General features: G+C 38.7%; 2 protein-coding genes across 5 annotated transcripts in view; one reads left to right on the top strand and one right to left on the bottom strand.

The window, feature by feature from the left end:
* The window catches only part of LOC135692149 (cytochrome c oxidase assembly protein COX19), a 76,869-nt gene that overhangs the window by 11,274 nt on the left and 42,806 nt on the right, over positions 1–22,789 (top strand). The gene's annotated exons all lie outside the window — the stretch shown is intronic.
* Positions 2,993–5,435, bottom strand: LOC135691849 (uncharacterized). 2 transcript variants are annotated; one of them, XM_089112079.1, is made up of 3 exons: positions 4,732–5,435; positions 3,665–3,874; positions 2,993–3,555 (listed from the first exon to the last, which is right to left on the bottom strand). In XM_089112079.1, the coding sequence occupies exons 1-3, from the start codon at positions 4,758–4,760 to the stop codon at positions 3,363–3,365; spliced, it is 432 nt and encodes a 143-aa protein (XP_088968205.1). In that variant the 5' UTR covers positions 4,761–5,435; the 3' UTR covers positions 2,993–3,362. The 2 variants fall into 2 exon arrangements, with proteins under 2 accessions (XP_088968205.1, XP_088968206.1); XM_089112080.1 differs by having other exon boundaries at positions 3,548–3,874.

The following is a 22,789-nucleotide window of genomic DNA, read 5'->3' as shown; positions in this document are numbered from 1 at the left end:
ATTATTGCGGCGTTCTTTCTGTCAAAGTATCTCAAGTATCTTTCTGCCAACACAAAAGCATAAATTGATCAAAGTCTTTCGGTCTCATCAAGGTCTTATCAAGAAGTACAGGGCCTACGCCACCGTTGGGGAGGGGGTGGGGCTACATTCCCTCATCACAGGGAGCAACTTTGATGCATCGGCACAAGTTGCTCCGCCTAACCTAAATGAAAACCATTAACCTTAGATATAGCTGGATTAACTCAAGTGGAAACAGTTTTAAGTTCTTGGCAGGGAATGGACTAGAAAAGATCACTTTTCCCCATCAGGGGGCCGATGCACCAGTTCTACCTTTGATTCCTAAGGTATGAGTGGGAAATACAAAATGTGACAGGATAAAAAGCCGGACCCATCCTAAACTAAAAAACAACAGGACCTTTTAAAGGATACTGTGATGACGGTAAGCTCTAATTCCTAAAAGAACAAAAGATTTTGAATGACTTGAAAAGAAAACACACTTAGATAGATACCAAAAAGGGAGGGAGGGTACGGGGTCTACCAACAATCACGATAAGCCCGACCCCAACGCTTGAATACCCTCATCAGAGCCAAAACCCACAATACAGAACTCCTACTGCCCTTTATCCCAAATACATTAAAAAGGGACACACAAGGACCAACTACCATAATGAAAGCATGATAAATGATACCTACAGAGAAAAAGGCAATTAAATCCCCTAGTAAGTATAAAACCAAAACCCCTAGTAAATCAATTTCTACAACATCCCTTGTTAAATTAGCTCTGATAAAATTTCATTTTATCCGCATTAAGTTGAAAAGTAGCAACTGAAATGAAAAATACAGGTACGACAAGGGCAAAGAGAAATGTCCTGGTTGAATATCTTGTGAGACCACCCAACTGAACTTTGCTTGACTCGTGCTTGCTTAACTATAATACCTTTTTGCTGATATTGTGCTCACTGAAACCGTTTAATTGCATCATGTATGTTTGCCATTTTGACAACATTGAGAATGCCTTTTGAATTGCAATATTTTGGCATGGAATTTTCATTTCTTGTTGCACAGGCACTCACATTAATCATTCTTTGCCCATAGAGTTGTAGGGTGCAATGTTCCGTTCGTTTGACCATCCTGTACTTACAGTGCGGTGAGCAGAGCTGAGTAATGTTGAATGTTGCTTTTTATGATGTTCAGTTCATTTGAACGGGGCTTAATAGAAAGAGACAGACTTCAAAGGCTTCTACTATAAAGATTGGCAAAAAGTGAGATTTGTAAATGATGAGTGTTGCTTGGTGCCATGCTCAGATCTTTTGACCGGGGCTTAATAATGATCAAAGGTTTCTAAGAAGGGAATGACAATTTACATGAATGACATATTGAGTTTGAAGATTCTGCAGTTTTTGAGAAAAACCTTGTTTTGATTCAAGGAATATTTTAAGCCAAAAAGCCATTGATTCAACAAAATGTTGTTGATATACTTTTGGCCAAATTCCATTAAAAAGGGGATGTATTGTCGACCATGTATAAAAGTATGTTCAGATGTAGACATCAATGAAGAGAATGCTTCTTTGGCAGCAGATGTTTATTGCAAGAAACATTACAAGAGACGGTAAAAAGAAAAGCAAATGTAAAAGGGTATAGAAAAGAAAAAAGAAGTAGTAAGGGCTTCTTGAGGGCACATGCTGCTCCTCAATTTGTTTGAAGTGCCCAACAAAAGAGGTACCCTTGTGGTACTAAAATCAGAAAGGGGGCACTACTCCAAGCACAAAAAAAGCAATTGTAATCCTGATGTCATGCCCTTTTTCAAACCTCTCAGCATTGTTCTGATCCACCAAAAAGGCTGTCATGTTTAGAGAGGAACAAAGTTTTCCCTTCAACACGCCCTTATGGCCCAGCCTCCACTGCAGACCATTTGGTGGGCTCCATCTATTCCCCTGCCTCAAAAAGAAAACCCACACAATTTATAGATGGATTTGCCCACCATTTCTAGATGCCCCTCATCCAGGCTTTATCGTTTCACTACAATGCAACTGCTATACCAGACTGTAAATGGGCAACCCATAGCTGACAACGAAACATTAACAAACTCATAATAAATAACGTCAATTTGAAAATAAATTATTCTCTAAGCTATCTATGATATTGGTTAAAATTAAACTATTTTATGTTATTTTACATCTATTTAAATTTTAAGCTATTAATGAGAAAGAACTTGATATTACTTTTACTGTTATTTTGAAGTTAAGTTTAAACATTTAATTACAAAAGCAAAATGATATCAAGATAAAAAAATAATAATATATAATTAAAGAAATTGAGATTGCTCTAAATATACGTAAGTGACCTAGCCAAAATGTTAGTAAATTGAAATATCAATAAAAATTAATAGAAAATAAGACATAAACACAATAGCTTTTACTGTCCACGGAAGGGTTGCAGTCGAAGAAACAAAGGTACAACATAAAAACAGCATTTTCTCAATACAGGGATTGAGAGAGGATAGCGGATAGAAGGGAGGATAGGTCCAGATAAAGTTGGATTTGGAAAAAAGAAAAATGATAGGAGACGAAAGAAGATGCAGAGACAACAACAGAAACAGTTTAACACAAGATAAAAAAGAAAGTCACTAGAAATCAAAGATGCAGGAAGAGAAGAGTGTTACACGTTACAACACAGAACAAGAACGACACTACAAAGCATTCACTAGAGCTACACAAGCGAGGTTCAAGTTGGTGAAGCGTCAATAATGCACTTCTAGATACCATCTGAACGTTTACTTGTTTGACTAAATTAAAGCCTAAATTATAGGACATATAAACACAACAAGGAAGATATGCTAAATCTGTACAGCTGGCATTATTGCATTTGTCGTGAAACTTTCAGCCTTTCAATGAGATGACATCTGATGGCCTGCTAGTTGGTCCCCCTTTCTACTTTCAAAAAAAGGTTATCACATTGTTGTGTTGAATAAAAGTTGAATGAGGCTTTTCAATGGGGGACCAAAGAAGGCAATGGGGCCAGCAGCACTCTGTGCCACTATTAGACACAGACTGCTGACAAGGTGCGTTGAAGGTGCATATTTTGTTCCTCTCGGCATATTTGCTGGGTAGACGAACGACAGGAAGTCTTGAAATGACTGAGCCATGCATGCCTCGGTCATTTCAAAACTAGTTGACGTTCTTCTGCCCAGCAAATACACGGGTTATTCATCTTGGTGGATCAGAACAAACGATTTAACTGGGGGCATGACATCACGGATTATACTTTGTAAAAGTGATTGGATTGTGCACCCTCTCCATGTTTTTAGAAAAGTGTGCCCCAGAAATTGAGTATCAGTGTGCCCTTAAGAGGCCCTATCTGCTTCATGAAAATACACAACAAGGGTAGATTTTCGCTAGGGGAAAAAATATGAAATCCATCTGCTGCCATTTTTTATTTTTTAATGTTTTTTCTTCATCTTTAAATTTCGGTAGTTGCTTTGCCCATCCAGCAAGTGTACGAAATGCCACAGCTCTCCAATCTTTTACAGCTATAGCATTCTCCTCTCCTTGAAATCTGAAATCGAAAAGACTGTTTTTACATGAAGTCATTGCAGTCTTTTCTGCCAAAAGAGTATTAATGCATTGTGAAGGCAGTGCAAAACTAAGTAATAAATATTACCTACCTTTCATTTAAGAAGAAAGCCTTTTTTAAACCCACAAAAGCCCCGCGAGTTTTGCTTCCCTGTATTCTTTGTTGAACCTTTGGTTGTGTTTTCGCTGCTCTTCTTGCTTTGATTGCCATCTGCAAGTTGGCTAGAAGAAGCCTGTGCTTTCTCCTTCTCAGCGGCCTGTGCTGCTGCTGCTTCGGCCTCTTCTTCCTCTTGAAGTTGAGCCTAAAGTTTATATTGGTGTGTATTTTATATGTTATGAATCGATATTTGTTTCTAGAATTCTAAGCTTTGGTGAATCTTTTCAACATGTCCGAATGTGTCTCTTTTAGCACATAGGGTGACATTAAGGAAAGTTTTTGGAAAAAATCTAAGTTCCATTGTGTTATTTAACAAGTAAAGAAAAACGAATAATAATTTTTTTCAGTCTTCTTACAACTTCCATGAAAAATCAAAAGCATATGTTCGCCATCAGAAGAGACTATTTCTTACACATAATTTATGCAATTTGTTAAGATGGAAAACAACTGGATGCATACTTGAATTTAGATTATATTTGCTATTATATTCAGGGATGGCGCCAGAAAAGAAATGCTGGGGGGGGGGGCTGTAATGTCAGGGTGCCGACAGTGAATGAACCACCCACAAAGATGTAATATAACACCATTTCCTCTGTGGTATTTCTAGTTCAAAAAATGAAAAAAAATTGAAAAAAGAATCAAACAATGAAAAAATCAATAACATCACGAAGTGGAAATTATGAAAGTGCCGACATTCCTTAAATTTTTTCAAAAATTTGTGTGCCGCCGGGGGGGCTCAATGAATTTTTGGGGGCTCCTGCCCCCCCAAGCACCCCCGGTGGCGCCAACCCTGATTATATTATATCAAGAACATTTGCTAAGAAATTTTGAATCGGTAACAATTGCCCTGCTCTGTTGAACAGTTAGCTTTTAATGTAAATTACACTTAAATTGTTATCTTTTGTTCGTTCAGTAGACAATTATAATTTCACCCAATTCTGCATGGCTAGCGAGTTATTATCTTTAAATATTGAAGAAAGCTTTTGTGTTGAGAATGCTCACCTCTCGTTGCTCTTCCCGCCAGTTGTCATACCAAAGATAGGCGGCGTAACCAACCACTCCAAACGTGACTGTTGTTTGGACGACTTTCCAGAACGTGTTCATTTGTAGGTTTTGCAAATAGCCAACGTCTTTGGTACAAATGATTCTTTCTTAATAGATGTTTGCGTTAATTCTGCAACTTCTTTCGTAGATGTTTTCAAAATATTTTCTAGTCGAATAAGTAAATAATCGTGTGCCTGTGCTACTCTCGATGCGAAGACTAATGTGAGACTAAATATCTGCACATTATATTCTTCATTTTCTTTCGATATGACGTCATATTAAAGCAACGCGATATAGATAGAAGGTGCATCTTGACGTATGATGAGAATTAGGTCTCATTCTCATGATAACAAATTGAGTCAAAATTGTATATACAGATTCTGATTTTTATCCCGTTGCTTTCTATGGTTCCTACATTAGGGCCACAAATTAGGGTGCAGGGTAGAAAAAACTGTAGCCTTTTCTGATGCTTATTCGAGAAGGGAATCTTGGCAGAGCTTTTAAAAAACGTTAGTTGTTTTTGTTGTTCTTCCAGCATTTGTCTTTCTTCTACTACTTTTAACCAAGCATAAAGCTTGAAATGCATCTAAGTCTTCCAGTTTTATGTCGCCTCTTCTTATTGTTCAGTTTACAATGGAAGACCTTCAAACTAATTCATTATTTTGAAATTTTTGTCAGTGCAAATCAGTTGAATGTAAAATCTCGCATGGTTTTCACCACGTCCACAAATTTTCGAATAAAAAACTAGCACATTCATGCCACGCCAATGTATTTTTGCCAAACTTTTCCGATTTTTTTAGATTTTGAAACTTGATGGGCGCTTGAAACCAAACGAAGCGTGTGTCCTAGAGAAGCTCTTACTACTTACTTACTCTTTTTTATACTCCTTTCCATTATTGAGAATCCTGTGTAATGTTTCTTGGGATAAATGTCTGCTGCCAAAACAGCTGAGAGTACCGACGGAAAAGGTGTACTGCAGGCCTGGCGCCAGATATTACAGAGGCCCAAACCTATTGGTAGCAAGTTGTGTGGCTGCTTTAATTACTGGTTAATAATCCTGGCCTGCTTGTTATGCCAGTTCGCGACTAGAGCCATTCCTAGCTCGCTGCTCCGGGAGGCCCACCTGAGGTCACAGGATGGTTGAAGGGTCTCTCTCATGCATTCAACTAGCTGCTGGTTCTGCCATTGTGAATAAGCCAATCATCTCCAATCTTTTCTCTAAATATGTTTGCCAGTAAAAATCACCTGCACACATAGATGTGGTTTAAAGGATATAAAAACATTTGGCGTAAAACAATTTATTGCGTCTAACATACATTTAAAATATTGCATCCAAAGCCATTTACCTCATCAAAAACCCAACCAAGTCTCTTCAGTCTCTTTCCGATCGACACTGATCTTGCAATTTTTATAGATTATACCACGATCGTTGCTCTCTAGAGATCAAAGACATGATCCCGGGTCCCCAGGAAAATGTCCGCAATACTAGACATTCGAACAGTACTCAACCTTTGCAAGTCTCTTTGTCAAATGCAGGAACTCAACTCTTCTCTTCCTTTCTACCTAGATCTTGCAAACTTTGGAACGCTCAACCCTCTTCCAGCTTCCCAAACTCTCAAAACCTGTCTTTATTCCAAACAGAATAAACAAGCTCGATCTTTCCCCACTTTTTTCCTAATCCCTTCTAATCTCTTTTCCAATTGAATTGAAACATATTTTCTACTCTCTTACAACCATATCTTTACCGTGCCTAATCTTCATTTATTGTAATGCATTTTTAACCTGATTTATGTTCACTGTTCTTCAATGTGGTCTGTTATTCATTCCTGAGACTTTTGCCAAATAGAAATTCACAGATATTATAAATAATTGCAATTCTAACTGTCACTTAAATGTCAATATATTTCAAAGGCGATGAAAACTGTTCATTATATTTTGGCAACAAATAATAAATAATTTATAATTTGGATTTCAACAGTTTTGTTTTTGATTTACACATTCCTTAGTATAGGAATTGTTTCTTCTACAATTCCTGCCAAATCCTTTCCTGCCAAATTTCTTCTACAATTCCTTGGAATGCCGAGTTGCTAAAGTTTTGTTTATAAAATATGAACGGTTTGGTAATATTGAACGGTTGCGTTCCCTTGCGTCGCGTTGCGATGTTCAGTTCTTTTCCCTAGTTACGGCTCTTATCGCTAGAAGTTGGTGAGATCGTTTTAGACCCCGTTTACACTGTCCCGTGCAAGTTAGGAACCTTGACAAAACTGTCGCGGTTCGCCCTTGCGTTTACACTAGCACTGTGGAACCGTGACGATTTTGCTCTGCTATCCGGAACAGTTTTGACCCTGCTTTGAAAGCGAACGAATTTTGTACCGTCACGGTTCCGTTTTTGAACGGGACAGTGTAAACACCTATCCGAGACGATTTTGTCACGGATTCACAAAGAGGTCTTTTGTATGGCCGTTTCAGGTAATCGAGGCTTTGATTGTGGCGTAACTACGTTCTCAAATTCTGAAGAAAAGGAAATTCTGAAGAAAAGACGACCACAGAAAAGGCTTGTAGTGTTTCCCAGTCCAAGCCTTGATTGGACTTTGCAGTTTTGTAGTCTAAAATAACACTGAAAATTAAAGCCACCTTGTCTTTCGTCCAAGTAAAGTTTTAATCGGCCTTCCGCTCCATTTTAACTCACAATAAAAATTCGATTGTTGTCTTCAGCGGCAAAATAAAAGCCTTGGTTGACTAAATACAGCTTCTTCTAAACAATGTTCTACCATTAAATTAAGGTCGTACCGGTACAGTGTAAACGGAACGGCTAAACGGAACAATTTGGAACCGCGACAGTGTAAACACTTGCGAACCGTAACGGTACAAAATTGTCCCGGGACAGTGTAAACGGGGTCTTAGGCTCTTCCCTCTTGACTTTCATTTTATTTAAAACGAATTCATATTCTTGAACAGGGTCAGGACAAGTCTTCTTGAAAAATTCATACCTTTTGCTAAGCATCCAGACGTTGATGCTAGAGTTTGTAAGGCATTTAGCTTCTTTGCAAATATTGAGGATGATTTTATTGTAGGAATATTTCGTGCTACAAAAGGGAATATTCCGAAACCTTGAAAAAATCTAACTTTTCTGATTCTACTAATCTTGAAAAGGCTATCTTGAAAGCATGGAATATTGAATATTGGAATGTTGGAACGGTAGAAGATTGGAATGTGTTTTCTTAAACCGATATAGCTACATGCTAGCAAGTACATTTGTATTCAATTTGGGTTCGTTATTACGTCATTAATGTCGATCGTATCAAGTCTTGGCTTTGCATACTTCGCTGTGGGTGAACCAACTAGCAGGGCTGGAATCCTTCGGATCTTGCTCCAATATTTAGGGTTGACTTAAGTTCGTTGGGTTTTCCCTTGTATATTTTTGGCACAAACACCTTGGCAAACAATCATTGATATTTTTGAATCGGTTTGAATCTATTTTTGACTTTATCGAATATTATATACTTGAAAATGGCTTTGAAAAAAGCAAACATTTGAGTAAACTAAAGCTTTTTGTCTGACACTCTTCAGAGTTTAAAACGTCAGAACATGGATTGAAAGCTCTACGCTAGGAAATATATATACCCAGTTGTGGATCGAAATAGGCCAATCAGAAACAGGAGCACATGACTGTCGAACCAATGGAGTCCTAAGGTGAAAACGAACTCCTTTTGTCTACACAATAGCGGTTTTTTCGTGCTTATGTAGATAGATTGCAAAACTGCAAGATGGAATGACGATCGGGCTTTACCAATAATCCGAAACATGTCGCCATTATAGTTTTTTTGCACAATCTGGGTTTTCCAGTAAATGCTGCCGGATAGCAGAATCGCAGGTTTTAGTTCTAATTTTAGATTTGCAAGACCGAGGTGGCTGTTCTCCTTGGGGACGAGTTTTGTTTCTAATATTAGACGCAACATGCTGTTTTTTCTATCCTCCAGTCTTTGGGTGGTGCGTCTACGTAGCCAGAATCAGACTGGCACGTAAATTCATAAACAACGGAACTATTTTGTGTGGCAGGAACGCAGTCCTTTTGAATGGAGGGAAGAGCCTTTTTTGTACCATAAACAATGCGTGGATTCACGGCAAAGAAACAATTTGTGATGGCCTGTTTTATCTGTTTTCGAAACGCAAGGAACTGTTACCGATCCAAGGTTCAGATAGACCAGGAACTTTTGTGGATCAAATTTTACGTAAGCAAAAATCAACTATCTTCCCCTTAATGTAAACTGAAATGACATCCTGTAGATAGCCGTTCTCCAGAAAAGAATTTTTAGTTGTTCAAGTTCCGAGTCGAGTTTAGATTTGGAACAAATCATCAGTGCCCTATGTGTAAGCGTTTCGATGAGGCTGGTTTTTCTTTGTTTTGGGCAAAATTAACTCAATCGAGTGTATAACCCCGAAAATGTGGGTTTACGGTATACACTTTTAAGAAATCCACCAACGAAAACATCTAGAAATGGCAAGGAGTTATTTTCTTCCTTTTCAAATGTAAACTGTAGGGCTGGGTGAAGGCCATTGAGGCGTTTTAGGAAAGTATCACACCATAGTGATCACACTCAGCCTCTGTTTTGAAGATGGTATATATTCCTACACGTCTCGAAAATAGACACCTGGCTTTTGGTCAGGGGCAAATCCAGAGCAAACTTGAAGGAGGGGCAGTTGGTAGTGGGGGCGCTGAAAAATTTTCAAAAATTGATGACGAGAGAGCGCTGTATGTAACAATTTCAGATCCATTTTAGGAATAAACAACATAGCTTTGAAGTAATCCTTGAAGCAAATTAACCTATTGGTCTTAGAAACTTTTTCACCTGATTCTTATTCTTCAAAGGGGGCGCACAATTTCCAAAAAAGGGGTGCCATACTTGCTTGGACTCGTCGAGAGAGAGGCAACTGCCCCTAGTTGCCCTCCCCTTAAATCCGCCACTGCTTTTGGTCGCAGTCAAACAAACGCTCTCCATGAAAGCCACCAAAGATTTTGACCAAGGCTGCTCCCAGAGGGCTACCCATAGCGACACCATCCTTTTGTTGGTACATTTCATTGTTAAAACTGAATAGAACTGAACGTATCGCAGTTTCCATTAGTTCAATGAATACTTCCACTGGGAATGGTGGGCTATTGAGCTCGCTCCGGTACAAAACGTCGGCACATATTTTCATGGACTCACTCAAAGGGACATTTGTGCAAAGACTACCAATGTTTCGGGGTCCTTTACCCCCATTACAGCCAGGGAGATATGCAGCAATTGTTGGGGTTCTGTAGTCAGTCAGGGAGATATGTAGCAATTGTGGGGGTTCTGTAGTCAGTCAGAGAGGTATGCAGCAATTGTTGCAATTGAAATTTAGATAAAAATTTCAAGATTTACAGAGAAACATAGCTCTTAGAATTTGACCGGCTTTTTTTAACCTGTGCAACCAGCCTAGATCCGCACCTGAATGTCAAAAGAACACATGAAAGATGTTTCGTTTTCGATTTTAAAGTTTTGCATGAACTCAGCGAACGTAAAAGAATCCTTGATACGCCGTTTTGAATATTTTTGAAGAACAGGGTCCAAAATTTCAGAAAGCCACTTAGCCAATTCATGTTGTGCTGAGCCAATCATAAACAATATGGGTCTATGTGGAACATTCGGCTTATGTATTTTAGGGAGGCCATACATTTGTGGACCGTGCGAACCTGTGGGTCTTATCCTATTGTAAACTTCGTTAGTCAACACTTTTGAGTTAACCAGCTCCAAAAGGCGTTTTTGAAGTTTTCGCTGTAGCTTGGCCGTTTTATCTTGAGTTTCGACGTCACCGTGTTTTTCGAACTTCTCCTTATCGATTAGAATATTCTTCATTTTTTTGGATGTAGTCCTTTTTGTTCAAAATAATCACTCCTGACCCTTTATCGGGCTTTGTGATAAAGATGTCATTATTAGACCATAGAGATTTGAATGCTTGAAAATGTTCTCTATGCAAAAGAAAATCTGAGTGGTCGATGGGAGAGCCGCTGTAAGAGTACGCCAAATCGCTTAGTCGGCACTGATTGGTCGATCTTAATAGTCATGTGCTCGCGTTTCTGATTGGCCTATTTCGATCCACAACTGGGTATATATATTTCCTAGCGTATAGTTTTCATCTATGTTCCGAGGTTTTAAACTCTGAAGAGTGTCAGACGAGAAGCTTTAGTTTACTAAATGTTTGCTTTTTTCAAAGCCATTTTCAAGAAGAAGATTCTACCTCACCCTGTCGTATAATTGCTACTTACCTACCAACAATTGTAACATATCTACATAAATGTAGCAATTAACCTTTCACAATAAAGCACTAAAGTATGTATTTGGAATATATACATGCACAACAGCAGCATATAAGTCTGTTTATTTCCATATTCTGAAAGAATAAGACACGCCATATTTTTGCCGGGAAATATCATTTCTGCAACCTTATGAATAAAATGTTTTGGCTCCGCCCCTGTTGAGAAATTATTGCTAGCTAAGTGGACTTTAGAAAAGGTTGCCTCTGATTCAAAACAAATTGTTAGGTCTGTTGATAAATTTTTGGCCAAGTTCCTTTGAAAAAGGATGAATTGTCAACCATGCGTAAACATTTAGATGTAGACATGAATGATTAGAATGCTTCGTTGGCAGCAGATGTTTATTGCAAGAAACATTACAAGAGACGATCAAGAGAAAAGCAAATGTACACGGGTATAGAAAAGAAAAAAGAAGTAGTAAGGGCTTCTTGAGGGCACATGCTGCTCCTGAATTTGTTTGAAGTGCCCAACAAAAGAGGTACCCTTTTGGTACTAGAATAAGAAAGGGGGCACTACTCCAAGCACATAAAAAGCTATTGTAATCCTGATGTCATGCCCTTTTTCAAACCTCTCAGCATTGTTCTGATCCACCAAAAAGGCTGTCATGTATAGAGAGGAACAAAGTTTTCCCTTCAACACACCCTCATAGCCCAGCCTCCACTGCAGACCATCTGGTGGGCTCCATCTATTCCCCTGCCCCAAAATGAAAACCCACACAATTTATAGATGGATTTTCCCACCATTTCTAGATGCCCCTCATCCAGGCTTTATCGTTTCACTACAATGCAACTGCTATACCAGACTGTAAATGGGCAACCCATAGCTGACAACGAAACATTAACAAACCCATAATAAATAACGTCAATTTGAAAATAAATTATTATCTAAGCTATCTATGATATTGGTTAAAATTAAACTATTTTATGTTATTTTACATCTATTTAAATTTTAAGCTATTAATGAGAAAGAACTTGATATTACTTTTACTGTTATTTTGAAGTTAAGTTTAAACATTTAATTACAAAAGCAAAATGATATCAAGATAAAAAAATAATAATATATAATTAAAGAAATTGAGATTGCTCTAAATATACGTAAGTGACCTAGCCAAAATGTTAGTAAATTGAAATATCAATAAAAATTAATAGAAAATAAGACATAAACACAATAGCTTTTACTGTCCACGGAAGGGTTGCAGTCGAAGAAACAAAGGTACAACATAAAAACAGCATTTTCTCAATACAGGGATTGAGAGAGGATAGTGGATAGAAGGGAGGATAGGTCCAGATAAAGTTAGATTTGAAAAAAAGAAAAATGATAGGAGACGAAAGAAGATGCAGAGACAGCAACAGAAACAGTTTAACACAAGATAAAAAAGAAAGTCACTAGAAATGAAAGATGCAGGAAGAGAAGAGTGTTACACGTTACAACATAGAACAAGCACGACACTACAAGGCATTTACTAGAGCTACACAAGCGAGGTTCAAGTTGGTGAAGCGTCAATAATGCACTTCTAGATACCATCTGAACGTTTACTTGTTTCACTAAAGTAAAGCCTAAATTATAAGACAAATAAACACAACAAGGAAGATATGCTAAATCTGTACAGCTGGCATTATTGCATTTGTCGTGAAACTTTTAGCCTTTCAATGAGATGACATCTGATGACCTGCTAGTTGGTCCCCCTTTCTACTTTCAAAAAACGTTATCACATTGCTGTGTTGAATTAAAGTTGGATTGGGCTTTTCAATGGGGGACCATAGAAGGCAATGGGGCCAGCAGCACTCTGTGCCACTATTAGACACAGAATGCTGACAAGGTGCGTTGAAGGTGCATACTTTGTTCCTCTCGGCATATTTGCTGGGTAGACGAACGACAGGAAGTCTTGAAATGACTGATCAATGCATAACTCGGTCATTTCAAAACTAGCTGTCGTTCTTCTGCCCAGCAAATACACGGGTTGTAGTTCTTGGTGGATCACAAGAAACGATTTAACTGGGGACATGACATCACGGATTATACTTTGTAAAAGTGATTGGATTGTACCCCCTCTCCATGTTTTTAGAAAAGCGTGCCCCAAATATTGAGCATCACTGTGTCCTCAAGAAGCCCTATCTACTTCACGAAAATACACAACAAGGGGAGATTGATGCTAGAGGAAATATTATGGAATTCATCTGCTGCCATTCTTTATTTTTAAATGTTTTTTTCTTCATCTTTAAACTTCTGTAGTTGATTTGCCCATCCAACAAGTGTACGAAATGCCACAGCTCTCCAATCTTTAACCGCTATTGCATTCTTGTTTCCTTGAAGTCTGAAATGGAAAAGACTGCTTTTACTTGAAGTCATTGCAGTCTTATCTGCAGAAGGGGTATCATTGGATTGTTAAGGCAGTACGAAATTTAGTAATGAATATTACCTTTCATTTAAGAAGAAAGCCTTTTTTAAACCCACAAAAGCCCCGCGAGTTTTGCTTCCCTGCATTCTTTGGTGAATCTTTGGTTGTCTTTTCGTTGTCTTTCTTGGCTTGGTTGCAGTCTCCATTTTGATTTGACGAAGAAGGATGTGTCTTTTCCTTCTCAGCGGCCTCTGCTTCTTCTTCTAGTGGAGCCTAGAGTTGATGTTGGTGTATCAATTTTTTTATTAACTCATTGTAGCCGTAAAAATCTCCCTTCTAGTAACTTTCTTCCAAAAGAATTTATTAGTCTTCAAGAAGAATTAGAACAAACTTTCTAGTAATTAGGGCCAAATAGAGGAAATCTTGGTGAAAAATTGCGTTTAAATAACATGATTGCTGAAAGACTTCTTCAATACAACCGTCGTTCTAACCCTCTAAGCTGCGATTTTTTCTTAATTGATATCGCACTGAATTTGTTGCCTTTTATTCTTGATACCGTAAAAGAAAACTTGATACTTTATCCAGAATGCTCACCTCTCGTTGCTCTTGCCGCCAGTTGTCATACCAAAGGTAGGCAGCGTAACCAACCAGTCCAAACGTTACTGTTGTTTGGACGACTTTCCAGAATGTGTTCATTCGTAGGTTTTGTAAATAGCCAACTTCTTTGGTAGAAACGATGTTTTATTAAGAATTGTTTCCGTAAATTCTGAAACTACTTTTATAGAACTCCTGAAATGTTTTCTAGTCAAATAAAAATTCGTGTTCCTTTGATACTCTCGATGCGAAGAATAATTTGAGACTGATCAAGTGAGCATTATAATTCTCTTTCGATATGACGTCATATTAATACTGCGCGAAATAGATGGGTGTCGCATACTGACGTATTATAAGGCCTCGTTTTCCTGTTGAAGAATTTGAATCGGGATTATTATGAATTGGTCTATACTCAGCAGGAATGGTAAAAAATGAAAACATATACGGATATGAATCCTGCTTGTTAGTATCACAAGATATGATGCGATGTTCAGGCCATGAGGATAAAAAAGAAAGAGAGTTCTTTCGCAATTTGATTGAAAAGTGATTTGTGATCTTGATAAGCCTCATCAAAGTAAATCACTGATCATTGATAAGCCTTATCAAAGTAAATCACAAAACCCATCCCCAAAGAGAACAGCCACCTCGGTCTTGCAAATCTAAAATTACAACTAAAACCTGCGATTCTGCTATCGGGCAGCATTTGCTAGAAAACCCAGATTGTGCAAAAAACTATAATGGCGGCATGTTTCAGATTATTGGTAAAGCCCGATCGTCGTTCCACCTAGCAGTTTTAGAATCCATCTACATATGCACGAAAAAACCGCTACTGTGTAGACAAAAGGAGTTCGTTTTCACCTTAGGACTCCATTGGTAACATTCTAATAGGCAAGCGGCACTGATTGGTCAACCTTTACAGTCATGTGCTCGTGTTTTTGATTGGCCTATTTCAATCCACAACTGGGTATATATATTTCCTAGCGTAGAGTTTTCGATCTATGTTCTGACGTTTTTAAACTCTGAAGAGTGTCAGACGAAAACTTTAGTTTACTAAATGTTTGTTATATCTGCTGAATCTGCAATTTAAAGTTTTTACTGTATTTCTCTTTCTGAAATAATTGGAAAACTGTTCGCAAATATTTCGCAAATGGTACATACCGAAGATTTCTGATGTAAATTGTTAGGGAGCATAATGAAAGGATTTTTCTCTTCCGATTGCGCTTTTAATTTTGTTTTTATAATTAATAGAATAGGGGTTTATCTTGGTTTGGGCCCTTATAAATTTGGCAAAAGTAAGGATTGATTTCCTTCAGTTATCTTTCGAATGTTGGAATAATATTGGAAAAATAAGACGTCGTTCGCACATTCCAGGTATTTACAGTCGCGATGCTTGCTGTGGTGTTTTCTTTCTCGTCGAAATTCCAGAAAATAATGATTGATCTGTTTTAAAACGGATCCAGCAGCAATGTTTAGCCACTCAATGCATAAATTTCTTAACACATTTGTACAAAGATGTGATTTAGTTACTTTTTCTTTGTTTGTTTACAGAAACTGCTATGAAATATCTAGGCCAAACTCTAGAAAAAGCCGAAAATAGGTCTTAATTCAATGCTTGGATATTAACAACGGAATCTAAATATGGTAATCAATTTTTGATTTATATAATCATTGATATTTTTAAACTATTTCAAAACCACACTCAGGGGTGGTCTGGCGTCAAAATCGCAGGGTGGCTAGAAAACTCAAGAGCCCGGTTTAGGGCGTGGTGGGAAAAATTGAGCCACACCCACTAAAAATGTGGCTTAGAATACGACTGATTCAAAACAAATTGATAATAAAGCAATACGCTAAACAGCAGCAGTATATCGACTTTGATTCGTAACTTCGGACCCAATTGGATCCATACCTTTCCTCTCGTGAAAACAGGCTTTAAAATCCCACGTAGAATTAAGAATAAAGATCAAAACTTATTTAAATTCTCAGAGTTTCAACTCTTTTCGAAGAAGTGCAAATGAATCAGCAAATTGGCCAATGACTTGCTCGTAATCAAGTGGAAAGTTTTCTCTTCTTTTGGAATTATCAGTAGCGCTGAATAATCTTTCAAAGGAAACTTGGGTGAAGCTAAGTGTCATCAAGCATTTATACGCGTTGCAGAGGGAAGGGTATGCTGCTAGGTGCATGTTGTATTCACTAATTTTTTATAGAAACCAGTACTCGGGCCGAGTCAGCCCGGGCTGAGCCTGCCCGGGCCGAGTCAGCCCAGATCAACCTTGGCTAGGTAACTTTGTGTTCGCACTACTGAAAATATTACTTTGGTTCACTTTACCCCCTACCCAGGCTGAAACAAGGTTCGATAGTATAGTCTAGACAAGACATTTGACATTTATGACAGGGTCATACATAAATGATATTATCTATAATTTCAAGATATTTAGGCCCCCTGCCCCCCTGTGTCACCATCTCTCTGAACCCCTCTATTATATTGCCAATGACGTCATTTTTCACACTCTCCCCCCCTCCCTTCGCTATACATTCATTTGAAAAGTAGAGCAAAGCAAAAAAGCATAATTTCTTTTTTATAAAGAAATTTTTCAGATCTAAAGTTGCGAAAATTATATTTTTAAAAAGGTGCGAACATTAAAGCAACTCTGAAAGGTACCTTTTTAAGCCTGCCTAGTTGGGGATTTCTCCAGGCTCCGAATTCCCAGGAATACCCTTTATTTGTGCTTCTTTTTATGCAAGTTTTCGTCCATAATCTTGATTCATATTTTATCTAAGTAATCAAGAAAATCAACAAAACTGATTTCTCTACGATGTTCGTTGCTTCAGTGTTTAGTCTATAGAAACTAATAACTCTTACAAATGAACACGTTTCAAAGATATGGTGAATTTTTTAGGCAGCTACTTCGATCAGAGAAAAATAACTCACAGCGCTGACTTACAGCTAAAATTTAATTGTACCTAAGAGAGGAAAAGATTGAATGGTGTAACCTGTTGTTTAGAATGCATTGAGCATATTCTGTCTACGCAAAATTGAACTGATAGAATGACTGATAATACATTTAGAAAACTACAATATGAGTTATGAATACAAGGAAGAAATAATGTTCAAAAAAACTGGGAAAAGTTGAACAGAATTCACTTGAACTCTGCAAAAAGCTACCCGGGCAATGGCGGCGCCAGCCACTGAGCTCTGGGTGGGGACAAACCAAAAAAATTTAAGCCACGCCCTTTTAACCACCAGAAAACGCCCTTTTACCAACAGGGAACGCCAATTTTGTCCGAAGTGAACGCCTATGACTAACTTTTGTTTGAAAATTGAAAACTGCCAACTCTGATTCTTTCTTGAATACTTTTGAAAGGTTTTCTGCCGAACGTTACGTTCATTTTCACTTACATTTTTTACCTCCCTTTCCTTTCTCTTTCTGCTTTCTCCCATTGTTTCTACTGATTTCCTTCTCATTTCTTCAGCTTTTTTCTTTCTTCAGCAATTGCTGCATCAAAAAGCTCCCTTATCTTGCAAGGAGAACATGTTTTTGTGTGTGCTCAGGGTTAATTCCACTTGCACTTTCTTCTCTTCTATTTTTGGACTTTTTGTTGGTGAAAATATTCTGGAAGCGATCTCTCACTGCTCTGCAGGATACACCAAATTTTGGGTTTTTTACCTGCGAAGAATTATCCACAGTTTTTCTCCACCCATCGCTCCTCGGCCCACCAGGACACGGCGAAATTTCCCGGTACGCCCTTGCTTCGAGTCATATTTTTCAAAAAACGTTCGAAAGGCAATTATCAATATTCGCATAGAACTAAAATTGATTACAACCATCAATTGACCTCTCGAAAAAACGTTTGCATAAAAAGTTCGCCGTGGTTATGGTTTCGGCGTCATAGATTTTACAGTTTAGTTTAGCTTCACCATTAAATTGAGAAAAACTATACCAATGATGTATGATTTCCACCAGTTTTTGCAAATTCCTCGTAATTGTATAATTTTTTGAATGGTTTTCCGAAATCTTCAAAACGCCCAAGACCTATGATTAACCAATACTTATGACCAGCGCAAATTAGTTTCTTCACTTATGACTAATGCGAATTCTTTCAAATGCCTGATATCGAAAAGCTGAGAGGGTTCTCACTTTTGAAGCATTAACTGAGTACAATCCTGTGTTCTTTCCATTCAGAATAGTTGTATCTGGATAGATTATCGATGCATTGGCAGTTGGGTATGGGAACGTTCACATATTACCTAATCAAAGATGGAGAAAGGGGGTTCACACAAATTTTTACGGTCAAAATGATAAATAAATGATGCAAATTAGATTATGATTTTTCCAATGTTGCCTATATTTTGTTATGTAATTTGTGCATGTTCCTTTTCTTGATTGATAATGCTCTTTTCAGGTCCTATTTTAGTGTGCAGTATTGTATTACACACTTTGTTCAGTATTAATTCAAAAACGTACAGTATTAATTTCGAAAATGTACAGTTTTGAATTTTGGAATTTGTGAAAATTTCTTTTTGCGGTTATCCCGGATTCCTGCTTTGTTCACAAAAAGTGAATTTTCCTCGTCAGTTCGATATAGAGTTCATGTATTGTAATTCTCGTATAACCATCGGAAAGACTCTCTTATCAAAACTTAAAACAAAGCGAAATGCCCAGAACCAAAAACAAAACATCTCCTGTAAATGTCAGCATTGCTGTAAATTTCGTAATTTGATCTTGTCGAAGATAAAACATTCAGTAATAATTTATCAGTTGCCCTATCATGCTCTGGGCATCTAGCAGAAGCTCACTTAACTTAATTAAAAGACGTCATGGCCTATACACGTGTTGGAAATTCGGGCAATTTCCTCGCTACACTTGCATGGCTAAGATACCTGGGGTTTGCAGGGGTTTGCACTGATTGCAACAAAAAATTTCCTATAAAAAATATGATTATAAATGTGCAGTATTAAAAATTTCTTAAAAATGTGCAGTATTGAAAATTTCTTAAAATAGGCCCTGGCTCTTTCCTTGGACCATAAAATATCCCTTAATAGTTAAGTCTGCTCTAGGAATGATCAGGGATAAAAATTTTTAAACGTCCCGTGACAGGCAATTTAATTTCACATTTCAACTAAGAACTCAAAGGCATCTTGATTTTGTATTTGAAGCGCTAAAACTCCTGCGTTTTGTACTAAAAAGAAATTTTGTCCAATTTATTCAAAAGTCGTGTCTAGTGACAAACGGGGCTTTTTATCCCCTGACTAATGACCAGCCGTACCCCTCCCCCTTTCTCCTTGTTTGGAACTTGGCAGAAACACCTAAAACCTGGAATTCTACAGAAAGAGTTCGGAAAATATGAAACTCCTACAAGAATTGATGGAAGATTAAGCCGTATGTTTTGAAAATATCTGTTTTTTTCTTAAGAGATTCTTTGTCCTTTTTACCATGTCTTTCTCATACAGAAGGAGCCCATCAATCTGCAAAATTATCAATTTGCATAAACGGGTAGCATGAGGATCCCTTAGAACCCATTTTTCCAATTCATGTTGTCAGATATCTTTCTGAAAAGTCAATAGCTTTATAAGCACATGTTCAATGCCTGACCATAATTACGTATAATTGTACGGGCATCATACTAGGCTAGTAGGAGCTAAAGCCCCTCTTTATTTTTTCAAAGAAACGCTTTGAAACTTTCAAAAATTCATAAATTACCGTTTGATGAGAATAAAGTCATTATTTTGCTAAATTTCAGAAGATTGCCTGTTTAATCGAAAATAATCTCGTCTCCTACGCTGGAAAGAGAAGTTGCTTTCTCTGTAAAATCTTAGAAGATAGAATTTCGTTTGAAATCCGCCACTGGGCTGAAAAATAAGCGCAGAACAGCTGAAGGAAGGTATATGTATATTCTAAGGCTCAAAAATGTGACATTTATCTATTGTTGAAGAATAATTTGAATCAAATAAATCCCTTGTAAAAAATTTATTCTAAACTGTAGACCATGATGTTATATCTGCTTTATTTAAATGTTTTGTTTTGTTATTATACAAACTACATATGTTGTATTACGTTATTAAAGCGACAGGGGATTTCTCTACCTTTTAACTTTTTTAATTTTCTTTTAATTTAAATTTTGAGGCCCCCCCCCTCCTGGGAAAAAAAGTCGGCGCCTATGACCCTTTCAGAGTTTCAAATACAATCAATTTGACTGAGAATCTTCTTCCAAAGCAAATGGTGAAAAGAAAAGACATTAAATTTTGGCATTTTGTGAATGTCCTAATAGTGCGATTTAAAATATTTTCCGGGGACAACAGGCATGGCGCCACCGGGGGTGCTTGGAGGGTGGGGGTTGGGGTGGGGGCAGGAGCCCCCCTAAAAAATTCATTGTGCCCCTCCGTCGGCATTCAATTTTTGAAAAGTTTTAAGCTAAACTTCCACTTCGTGATTTTTTTATTTTTTTTTAATTGTTTGATTTTTTCAGTTTTTTTTAATTTTTGAACTGGAATTACCACAGCAAAAATGGTGTTACATTAGATCTTTGTTGGTGGTTCACTCACTGTCGGCACTCTGACATTACACCCCCCCCCCCAGCATTTCTTTTCTGGCGCCATCCCTGGCGACAAGCCCCCGTTTTGCTTGCAATATAATTCCCCATTCCGTCATACATTATATGAGATTTTAAGAATGAATTATGACATAAATATACTAATTTGATGACGGGCTATGCTCGAAACGTCGTTAATTAATTCGTTAATTTTTTCAAGTATAATTCCTAGTTTAATTGAATTATGACATAGTTTGCATTAAACTGATTCCCAGCTACACAAAGTTGAGACACACTTTGCTTACCCGACATCTGTCCTGGCCGTGTGCAAAATTTTGAGCCATTGGATTAGTTCCTTGGGTATAAAATAGCTTTTTCTTACCTGTATGTAGAGAAGCTGTAAGTCCGTAGAAAACGGAATTTTACTGATCGTACTTGCAAGGTACACTCGCAAACGACAGTAAAATCCGGGTCAAGTCACTTGAAGCTTTAAGATGAATAAGCCTGTTTGAATAAACACAGTCATAATCAGCTTAACAGGTCAAGAGATTTTCATACCTCAACTTGTAGTTTTGATCAAAGAGTTATGGATACTTCCGTTTACATGAAATTTTTTGCATTTTCAAAACTTCTGCTAGTTTCAAACATGGTTATAATTGTGTGCCTTAAAAGATCGCCTTTAGAAAGTACAGAAATCGAAAAATGGTTTCGTCCAGAAAACGTTTACCGTAACCTTAAAGTATAATAAAAAACACAAGCTCTGCAAGAAGACGCAGAAAAAATTGGCACATTTTTCAATTTGCAACCTTATTCCGCATGCGCAGTAGAAAAGTTAACCGGGCTCAACCCTCTTTCGCATTAACAATACATTACTTCAAACAAATTGAGTCATGGGCCGAGTCAGCCCGGGCCGAGTCAGCCCGGGCCGAGTCAGCCCGGGCCGAGTCAGCCCGGGCCGAGTCAGCCCGGGCCGAGTCAGCCCGGGCCGAGTCAGCCCGGGCCGCGTCAGCCCGGGCCGAGTCAGCCCGGGCCGAGTCAGCCCGGGCCGAGTCAGCCCGGGCCGAGTCAGCCCGGGCCGAGTCAGCCCGGGCCGAGTCAGCCCGGGCCGAGTCAGCCCGGGCCGAGTCAGCCCGGGCCGAGTCAGCCCGGGCCGAGTCAGCCCGGGCCGAGTCAGCCCGGGCCGAGTCAGCCCGGGCCGAGTCAGCCCGGGCCGAGTCAGCCCGGGCCGAGTCAGCCCGGGCCGAGTCAGCCCGGGCCGAGTCAGCCCGGGCCGAGTCAGCCCGGGCCGAGTCAGCCCGGGCCGAGTCAGCCCGGGCCGAGTCAGCCCGGGCCGAGTCAGCCCGGGCCGAGTCAGCCCGGGCCGAGTCAGCCCGGGCCGAGTCAGCCCGGGCCGAGTCAGCCCGGGCCGAGTCAGCCCGGGCCGAGTCAGCCCGGGCCGAGTCAGCCCGGGCCGAGTCAGCCCGGGCCGAGTCAGCCCGGGCCGAGTCAGCCCAGATCAACCTTGGCTAGGTAACTTTGAGTTTGCACTACAGAAAATATTACTTGGGTTCACTCTACCCCCTACCCAGGCTGAAAAAAGGTTCGATAGTATAGTGTAGACAAGACATTTGACATTCATGACAGGGTCAAGCATAAATGATATTACCTATAATTTAAAAATTTTTAGGCCCCCTGCCTCCCCTGTGTCACCAGCTCTCTGTACCCCTCTATTATATTGCCAATGACGTGACTTCTCACACTCCCCCCCCGCCCTTCCCTATACTTTCATTTGAAAAGTAGAACAGAACTGATTTCTCTACGATGCTTGTTGCTTCAGTGTTTAGTCTGTAGAAACTTATAACTCTTGCAAATCTGAACGCGTTTAAAGATATGGTGAATTTTTTAGGCAGCTACTGCGATCGGAGAAAAATAACTCACAGCGCTGACTTACAGCTAAAATTTAACTGTACCCAAGAGAGGAAAAGATTGAATGATGTAACCTGTTGTTTAGAATGGATTGAGCATGTCGTGTCTACGCAAAATTGAACTGATGGAATGACTGATAATACATTTATAAAACTACAATATGAGAACAAGAAAGAAATAATGTTCAAAATAACTCGGGAAAGTGGAACAAAATTCACTTGAACTCTTTGTTCGACGCTTAATAATGAAAGCAAGTGAAATTATTTCCAATCGAAAGCCCGGTTTACACTACGAAAAGCTACCCGGGTTCAACC

Source organism: Rhopilema esculentum, chromosome 13 (assembly GCF_057945365.1).
Source record: "Rhopilema esculentum isolate cy_ngs chromosome 13, ASM5794536v1, whole genome shotgun sequence".
NCBI lineage: Eukaryota > Metazoa > Cnidaria > Scyphozoa > Rhizostomeae > Rhizostomatidae > Rhopilema > Rhopilema esculentum.
This window is presented reverse-complemented; position numbering and strand designations above follow the sequence as displayed.